At 27.3% G+C, this 9,830-nt stretch overlaps 1 protein-coding gene across 1 annotated transcript; it reads left to right on the forward strand.

The window, feature by feature from the left end:
- Nucleotides 1-2,114: 2,114 nt before the first annotated feature.
- Nucleotides 2,115-8,795, forward strand: LOC149879088 (uncharacterized). The gene is made up of 10 exons (XM_090071144.1): nucleotides 2,115-2,189; nucleotides 3,257-3,359; nucleotides 4,738-4,790; nucleotides 4,988-5,306; nucleotides 5,581-5,851; nucleotides 6,596-6,652; nucleotides 6,724-6,801; nucleotides 6,954-6,976; nucleotides 8,077-8,098; nucleotides 8,271-8,795. Exons 2-10 carry the CDS (start codon nucleotides 3,264-3,266, stop codon nucleotides 8,315-8,317), a joined length of 966 nt encoding a protein of 321 aa, XP_089927270.1. The 5' UTR covers nucleotides 2,115-2,189; nucleotides 3,257-3,263; the 3' UTR covers nucleotides 8,318-8,795.
- The last annotated feature ends 1,035 nt before the right edge of the window (nucleotides 8,796-9,830 follow it).

A 9,830-nucleotide genomic window follows, 5' to 3' on the forward strand; every position in this document is an offset into this window, starting at 1 on the left:
GTTACAGCAGAGGTATTTGAAGACCAAAGGGGAAAAAGTGGCAACCATATTTTTATATTTAAGGTCTCATTCTTGCGTAAAAAGAGAGAGTCCTACTGTTAGTACAGTTATACTAACAGTTGAATTATTGTAAAGCCAAAAAAACATGTATTTTTATAATTATTTTATATCTATTTTAAAGCTCTTAACATATTATACCAAAAACTTCACTTTATAAGTTATTTTTAATAACTCATGCAGTGAAGTTTTTGATATAATATGTTAAAAAATTTTCTTCATAAATCTAATTAGATTTATGAAGAAAATTTTTTAACATATTATATCAAAAACTTCACTGCATGAGTTATTAAAAATAACTTATAAAGTGAAGTTTTTGGTATAATATGTTAAGAGCTTTAAAATAGATATAAAATAATTATAAAAATACATGTTTTTTTGGCTTTACAATAATTCAACTGTTAGTATAACTGTACTAACAGTAGGACTCTCTCTTTTTACGCAAGAATGAGACCTTAAATATAAAAATATGGTTGCCACTTTTTCCCCTTTGGTCTTCAAATACCTCTGCTGTAACAATATCCTGCTTTTTCCCCTCTGGTCTTTAAATGCCTCTGCTGTATTAAAATTCTGTTTCGGGTAAACGGTAAGTCAGCTTCGTAAATTATGAGTAGAAATAAGTAATTAAAATGCCGTTTTTTTCCAAACTAAGTTAAACGTTCTGACGTCAAAAAGTTTAATGTAATATTCAGAGCATGTTATAACAACATTTTACGCATACAGGAGGTCCCAAAAGTCTAATCACTTATTCTGCGTTATATTTACAGATATTTCAGGATTAACTCAAAAAAATTTCAAAATGGATAATTACATTCTACAACAGATTGAGATTTTACTTTAAAACTTTTAATTTCAGACAGCTCATTTTGTGCTGAATGGGACAGTGAATAAAAAAATTTATAGGTTCGGGGGAATTCGAAGCCGAAATCGCAAACATTTCACAGGATTTGTTGCGTTTTGTTAGGAGAATGCGACAAAAAGATTCTAAAGTTACCAACGCTCAAATGGAGCCCATTATTTAGACATAATTAATACAAAAAATTATAAGAAATAAATCTTCATTTATTATAAAGACTTTGTATATTAGTTACTCCAATAAAAAGTTATTAGCAAAACAAATTAGGTGGTGACTTTTGAGACACCTTGTAGCAGTTTTTTGGTTGAAATTGACACTTGAAACTAATTTACCTTATTCCATCTAAGCTATATAAACACTTATACTGACCTTCTCAAGTCTAATGAAGATGACGTTTAGTTGAATCAATTTGGGTGGTGTAATTCATATAGAAAAACCAATCGTTTCTGAAACCTTTTAAGCAAACTTGAAGCATTTTGACGTTTTTTTACAGTTGATTTTGAAAACATTTGAGTTACAAAGTTTTTTTGAAGAGAATCATGGTGATCTTTTTTTCACTCTCTTTTAAAACAGGAGGCCGTTCTTTACTTTTTAAATTATTACACCACCTCGCTCGTAAACTATTACACCGCTTCGCTCGTAAATTATTACACCACCTCGTCAAGTTTTAATAATATTAAAAATTCCTGTATTCGAAAACTACAAATCGAGCTGCATCATAGAGCTCATTTAAACCTCTTAAAACGTTTTGAATCAACGATTTCCTATTGATACTCCTAATTAAAACTTTTCAAACAAAATGAAGGGTGTAAAAAAATTTTTATTATTACAAAAAAAGTTAATGATTGTATCATTTGATTTAGCAATTTTCCTTAGATGTTTATAAAAGTTGTGAAATACCTCCAAAAAAAATTTATAAAAACAAGGAAAATCAGCAAATATTACTAAAAACCATCATAAAAATTTCCTAAATTTCTAACAGTGAGTTTCAAAGTTACAAAGCAAAAAGTGATTAATAAAAAGGTGGTCTCATATTTTTGTCCGCTATTGTAAATATGCAAAATTAAACATAATTTACATGTTGAAAATAACAAAATATTTTCTGTGGTGTTAACATTGCGGAAACGTTACAGTATTTCGAAAAGTAAGGTCTTGGGAGCATGTTTAATGTTGCTTCGAGCAATACACGTTTCATTTTCATCACATGGCTAAAAATTTGAAGTTACAACGCGCTTTAACTCAAAATGAGAACATTTTTATAGTTAAGACCTTAATCAGATATCTGCCATAAACTCACTATTTTCACATAAATTTCCTCATCTTTTCTGTTGCAGATAAAGTATATAATCATATCACTTTTAATTGACTAAGTGGTGATTGACTTTCATTGATTAACTATTTCCTACACATTGTGCCAAATCTAAATTTATGAATTAAGAAAAGAAAATATATTTGGCTAATTTTAACTATGTATCGTAGAACTCCCTAGTTTTAAATATAGTCTTAAATCTTGATTTAATATGTAATTTTTAGTTTTGTAAATATGTTTAATGAGGGTATGAATTTTTATCAGGAATATGCTGATTTTTTGTGTTGCATCAAATGAAATTATCACACATTTCTGTTTAAAAATGTCGATTGCAATTGAATGTCATGATAGAAGTCAGATGGGTGTGTTTGCATCTTTATAGTGAGTCAGATCAAAGTTTGTGTAGTAGCACAAATTCTCATCTGACTTACTATAAAGTTACAAGCAAAGTAGAACAATCATTATCAGCAGATATGTTGTTCAAGATCTCAATGAAATTTTTTCCATATTATCAGGAAATTGAGTATCCTAAAGAAGAAAATTGCAATACATAAACGAAATTGGATTTGTTTTGCTTTAAAATAACTTAAAAATTTGCAGAGCACAAGTGTTGACATGTAAAAAGTAGCTTTATAAATACAACAAAAGGCAATTGAAAAAGATTTTAGGAAAACTTTATAGAAAAAAATATTGCAGATTCTTTACTGGGGTAGTTTCAGCCATTATCTGCTATTTCAAAAAATATATATACAGTGTATATCAGAAAATTCATTTCTCTTCTTGATTAAAAAAAAAAATTTAAACTATCTTATCCAGCTCCTATCTCTGGTTTTTAAAGATAACTTCATTTTAAAGGGGCTTGAGTCACTTAGTGACAATGATCATCCATCTTCCATGCAGTAATTATCATAAACTACAGCTGATCTCATTTAGAATAGACTAAAATAGATGTTCATACCTTCCTTTTGAAATTTTGCTCGCTGAATATTTTTTAAAAGTAATTTTAGATAAAAGTATTTAAGTATAATTTTTTTAGTTAAAATGTCATTTGAAACCACATGCTCTTTGGTTCATTCTTGGTTAAAAGAAAATCATCTTCTGAAAACTGCTCGAGTTCTAGAAGAAGAACATGGTGAAGTAAGTGAATATCCTATTAATTTTTTAGTTACTATATGCTGTCTTATGTTTGAAAGTTATTTTTTGCTAATTTTTAGGTTCCTGATTTCAAAAATGGCAACTGTTTTTGCCCATCATATTCTGTTGCATACCCCAAATTTTTTGATGTGAATATAGATATATTCCATAGTCAAGATTATGGAATGTATCTATATTCACATCATAAGCAAGTTTATTGAATCATATTGCTCAAAACCACAGTGTTTTATAACATACATTTAAATTAAAAAGTTCAACATAATGTAACCATTAAAATAAATATGGTAAAAGTTAATGGATTCGTTGCTTGCAGGAATGTCTGGAGGGCTCCATGTCTGGGCTCTTTAAATCTCTCAACAGTAATCTGCAAGCATATGTCACATCAACTTTGATACCTTCCTTTATAACTTTAACATCCCTAATACACTTTGCTCATCACTCATGTCACTGAAGTTAACAGGAAATTCCAAATAAAAAGCTAACTGTTTTAAGATCCACACAAATGACCCATTTAAGCTCATTAATCTGAGTAAATCTAGCATTTGTTTTATGTATTGTTATATCTCTGTGAGATATAATAATACATAAAAAATGACAAATAGGTATTTCACATAAAGTGACCAATAGGTATTTCACAAAATAAACTTCCAATGAGTTATACTCAATTTAGGCTCTTCTTTGACCTATCTGTAAAAAGCCGCTATTCATTTGGATTTTGTTTGATGCCTTTTGCATTTTAAAGTCTAGCAAAATAACAGTGACAAAATGATTGTCAGCAAAGAAACTTAATTGGTCTTTTACTTTCGAAAGTTTTTTTTGCAATAAAGAAATCTCTGTGACAAAAATAAGAGTTATGTTTCTTTTTTTTTTTTTTTGTTGATATGATAATGCAATAGTTTTTAATACATGAATTATTGAATTCATGAATACAAACTGCCAATTTGGAAAAATTTTTTACAAAGTTTCTTTTGATGAAAAGGTACAATAAATTACTAAAGGGAATAGCTAGTAACTCCCAAAATATTTCAGTTGTTTTAATTCTTTGTTAGTTGTAAGCATTAAAATTGTTTTTCGCCTGAAAGTGTTTAAATTCATCTCACTTTTAAATGTTGATCTGCCTCATGGTAAACATTTTCCTTTTGCACTTATGCAGTTTTGTTTTCTTATGCAGTTTTTTTTTTTTTTTTTTTGCATGTTTGTATGTTTTGCAATGTTTGGCAGTTTTATACATATTGTTTAAGCTTCCAGCATCATGAAGTAAATCTTTTAGCTGCTTACTGATTTTAAGTACTTTTGCAGTTTTGTATGTTTTGTGTTTTTGCAAGTTTATGATTTTTATAACAAGTTATAATTATTTTAGATCCATTCTACAATTGGAGTTTCACTAAGCAAAATTACAAAACATTACCAATTGTAAGTATTTGTTTTTAAATTTAATTCAATTATTTTTCCGTTGTTTAAATGTTGTTTTATGAGAACTATGTCCATAAGTGTAATAAATTTATTAAATGTATCAAATCACTTTTTAATAGTGAAGTTCTAACTTTACTATATTCTAGTTGTTACGCCCCACTATGTGTAAGTTGATAAATTTATTTAATTTTTTATAGATTTCAAGAAATTTTAAATAACTTTGATACATCAAAGACAACTGATAAACAAGTTAAACTCCCTACTAAATCCAAAAAAAAAAAAGATAAAATTCCAAAAGAAACAAGTCTGATAGATGTCTTAGCTGCTGAAACAAAAAAGCAAAAGAATCTTGAATTACAGGAGCAAAAGTTGTTACGTGCCAATACCTTTTTTTGTCCTGAATTGGAATCACGGCTGACATCCCTTTGTAAAGAATTGGGTCATGATATGATTGAGGAGAATGAACTTAAAGACAAAGACTCTCAGGATGATGACTTAAAAAAATCCAGTCATAAGGTAGGTTTAAAAAAAAATGTTTTAAGGGATGGAGTATGATCTTTTAATGGTTATTGAAACTAGTCAGTGTAGTTTAAAACTTGGATTTTATTTTCTAATTCTCAAATTCAATTTTTCTTTTTATTATCTAAATAATATTGATAAAGTTTGGGCTTGTGTGCTTGAAGTGTAGATGTAATGGTTTTTCTAGCCTTATCATTAAAATTTTTTTTTTAATGCATTAATATTACTCTTAATTTGATCTTATTTAACAATACTGTTGTATTAAATTTAGATACATAGCCCTACAGCAAAAAACTTGTCAAAAATAGACGACTTTCCTGAAGATGTTTTTAAAATAAGTACTTCGCTTTTCAGTGATGGTTTGGATGAGGCTTCTAAGGAGAAAAAGAAGAAAAAGAAAAAAAGTTTCAAAAATGAAAACAGGGAAGTTATAATAAATGATACTACAAAAGATAATGATATGAACAATAATGTGGAGTCAATTGAAGATGATTATTCAAAGAAGAGGAAGAAGAAAAAAAGGCACTTGGAAGATTTGAATGGTATGAAAGTAATTTATTTTATTTTGAATATGTTAGTTAAACATTGTCAGATAAAGTTTTTAACAATCAAAAAATAAATGCTGCAATCCTTCCTCCTTTTTTTTAAAAAAAGCTATCCTTAATACTCTGTTTACATCAGAGTACTACAATATTGTAACAAACTTTTCAAACAGTTTTTAAACAACATAACTTTATAAATCAGTTTTACCAGCAAATCAAATTTTTTCATCCTCTCTTTGATGAAGAAGAGCATGGTTTATCTTAATGATGACAAAGATGTACATTAGAATGTGTTAATAGGTTAAAAATGTTTTTATAATGCATATTAATTTTCCAGTAAATAAAAATACAAAATTCAGGGATAAATAATCATTTTTACTATTTACTTAATCTTTTATGACTGGTTCACAAAAAAGTTACCTTTTTAGTCCACAAGTTGGTTTTTTCACCAAGAAAGTATTAATGAGCACTTTAAAAAATCTCGTAATTATATAACCATAATTAGCTTGTTTGTGACTATCCATTTCATCAGCCATTCACAGTATTTAATTTTTTTAATTTAATTATCATTATGTTACTTTGTTATTTTTAATTGTGATAATATTTATTGTTTTAAGTATATTCTACAGTTTATACTTTATACATAAGTAAGAATTATATTTATTGTTTTAAGTATTACTAATGTTAACATTACTCTTTATACTTACATATAGGCGAAAACTTTTTATATATTACACTTTATAGGTGAGAATGATTCAACTTCACTTTCATCAAAAGAAAAAGAAAGAAAAAAGAAATCAGGTAAGGGGTGTTTATGAATTTAAGAAATTATTCTTTTGTTTGAGTTTTTAATGTACACGTTTATTTAACAGCTGCTGTTGCACCTGTGTCTGAAGTTAAGGTTGACTATGATGATACTAGATCTAAAAAGAAAAAGAAGAAAGTAACAGGTAATTTCCTTTTTTGGAATTTGTATTTTAGATGACATAGTCAATGGTTTGTATTCTATGCAATGTTCTTTTTTTTACCTTTTTTATGTTTAAATATTGTTGTGAGTTCACTTTTTGTTTATAATTTTGCTCTTATTTTTTTTTTACTGTAGAAGAAGAAGAACCTGCTTATGAGGTAAAAGTTATTATGATACAGCACTGGCGTAGGATGCTCTAAAATCTAGCAATCTTAAGGATTATTTTTAGTTTAGTTTTGTAATCTTTATTCACATTTCATTATAACAAAACATAGGTTCAACAAAATATTTTCGTGGATAACATTTAGCGCTACATACTATTTGATTAATTCTATCATGGTATAGTGAAAGAAATTGTTATTCGACAATATGTTTTTAAAATGTTTTGGTCGCTTCTTAATCAAGTATCAAAATTTAAAAATTAGAAAGTTAAAGTCGTTAATGTAAGAGGTGTGTACCACATTTAGCAACCGCAGAATCCATTGTAACTATTACAGTTACAGAACAAAATCATTGGTAAAGTTGTAAAATAAACAACAAAATTGGAGTGTTCCGAATTTTTAAAATCATTGATGAAAAATTGGAGTTGTATTTTAAAAAAAAAAAAAAAAAAAAAAAAAAAAAAGGTTCTAGCTTCTGAAATTTTATCAATTTTTTAAACTAAAAGTATGAAAGTATGAAGATGCCTCACTTAAAGGTACGTCTTTAGTTTTCAGTTATAAAAAGTCGTTTAGCATTGTTTTGTTGGCTGATGTATTGGAAATAACATCGTTTGATTTTAGCAGAGTTTTTAGTAAGAGTCTTGTATAAATCTACATGTGAAAGAAACTAAATAAGTCTTGTATGAATCTATATATGAAACAATTTAAAAACTACACATACTGGTTTGAACGAGCATTTGAAGTTGAAGACTGACTGAACGAGAACTGATAGTAGAAGCACATGCAAGTCTAAAAACCCTCTTTAACAGTCACATCTATATATTGTCATTTACAAGAACGTTGATTATATGGCCTAGTTGCAATAAAAATTACCAAATCTCAAACTACTTTCTAATAAAAATTGCTTTTTACACAATAAATTTTATTATAAAATTTGGTTATAAAAGCTCATGAATTTAAATATTGTGCAACCTTTCTACTGAGAAAATTTAATTTTTCATGATGGGTCATTTTAAGCAGTATGTTAGGAAAATTGTAAAAAAGTTTCATCGACATTTGAACATTTTTCAATATTATATCTGGATTTTCTTTCTTAGATCGAAGAATTTTCAAGTAAAGGTTAGTTACTATGACTATCGTTTGGGTTTTGATTTTTTTTGCATTCATTTGTTTGTAGTGATTTAAAACCAGGTCTTCTAATTGTACAATTTAAGTACGTGGTTTCTATGTTTTGTTTGTAATAGTTGAAATCTTATCTGTTGAAAGTAACAAACAGTTTGTTTGAATTTAGAAAAGAAGAAGAAAAAGAAAAAGAAGAAAAGACACGCCGATGAATAAATGAAATGTACAGTCACCACAACTATAAAATGAGTTTCTTTCATTTTCAAACTAGCTAGCATGTTTTTAAAAATTTTTACAAGAATTTCATGGGCTAAAAGATTGACGTGTCACAAATGGGAAGTTTTTTGTTTGTAAAAAATCCGAATAAAACATTTTACTTAAAAATTGTCAAGTTAATTACTGCAAATTTAGTGAATTTCGTGGTGGAAATAAGGCTACTTTAATGATTTGAAAAATGAGGAGGGAAAATCTCTTGAAATGGATTAATTTAAGAAAGATCAAACACCTTTTATATCCAAGTTCCTTTTAAATATCACAGGAATTGGAAATGCTAATTATTTTGATTGCTAAACTATCTAGAGGCTGAGAAACATTTTTTATATACTAGATAGATAATTTAAATTTGGTTAAAAAACTGAATGCTGTAACAGATGTTATTATTCATGTGATAGAAAAATAGATTTATTTTCCAGTAGCATGTTGAATTGTTTCGTTGCAATAACCAAAATACAAAAACAAAGGTAAGGAAAAATAGAGAATCATTTTTAGAGAATTTGCAATGATCTTTTATTTAAAATGTAAAGTGCTTCCGGTTTTTGTTTTGAACCATGATCAAGATTATGAAAATTTATTCCATTACCTCTCGTAAGATAGTCATTAATTATAAGCGAAAAAAGAGCACAACACGACTTAAACATCAATAAAATTGGATCGTTACGCTATTGATTTTATATTTTGCACCAAAAAGCAGATGCGAAAGGGTAAATGATTAATCAAAAGAAGATTTCTTAAGGAGATTGAAAAATAGAAATCGTGATAAGGTTAAAAGAACTTGAGTAGGAAAAGTTGGTTAGTTCTGATATAACAGGCTTAAAAGAAGAATGATAATAGGCAAAAAAACAAAAATCAGAAAACGAAATCAAGACTCTTCATGATAAAATTCGTTAGAACCAAAGCGGACAAAAAATGGGTAATATTTAATAAATCATATTACTACTACTACAACAACAATACTCTCTTGATACTCTATGTATGTATGTCTTAATACTTTGTATGTATGTATGTCTTAATACTTTCAGAGAAGCCGGAGAAAATCTTTTTGATCAAATTCAAATCAAGGAAATTATTTAAGTTATTTTTCTAAGAGGAGAAAAGTTTAAAAGTTATTTTTGTGAAAAAGTGAGATGATGAATTTATGAAATATCAGAAAAATATTTTTTTCCAAAGCTGTACAACTCTGGAATTTAAACTTGAATATAGAAAAAAAGGGTGGTAAGTATTTTTCTGGTACTAAAACAAATGTTTTTTTTTTTTTTTTTTTTTGGACTTAAGAATATTTTTTGAATTTTTTTTGGATTTAGGAGTATTTTTTGAATTTGCCATATTATTATATTTGGATTTTATGATAAAATCAAAATATAATAATATGGCAACGCGACTGTCCTAAATATTTTAGGCCAGTTTATATTTAGCAAAAAATAAAATTTCTATCAAGATTAAAATGTCGTTT

The sequence above is a fragment of the Hydra viridissima genome, unplaced genomic scaffold, assembly GCF_058129835.1.
Source record: "Hydra viridissima isolate aposymbiotic clone 2 unplaced genomic scaffold, HvirCarnegie_v1 scaffold_14, whole genome shotgun sequence".
Classification (NCBI taxonomy): domain Eukaryota; kingdom Metazoa; phylum Cnidaria; class Hydrozoa; order Anthoathecata; family Hydridae; genus Hydra; species Hydra viridissima.

Bases quoted from the DNA above. Each gene is read 5' to 3' on its own strand.
- LOC149879088 (XM_090071144.1), top strand. From the start codon at position 3,264: ATGTCATTTGAAACCACATGCTCTTTGGTTCATTCTTGGTTAAAAGAA. The intron at 5,852-6,595 runs GTATGAAAGTAA...TACACTTTATAG, and splicing joins GCACTTGGAAGATTTGAATG to GTGAGAATGATTCAACTTCA. The intron at 8,099-8,270 runs GTTAGTTACTAT...GTTTGAATTTAG, and splicing joins CGAAGAATTTTCAAGTAAAG to AAAAGAAGAAGAAAAAGAAA.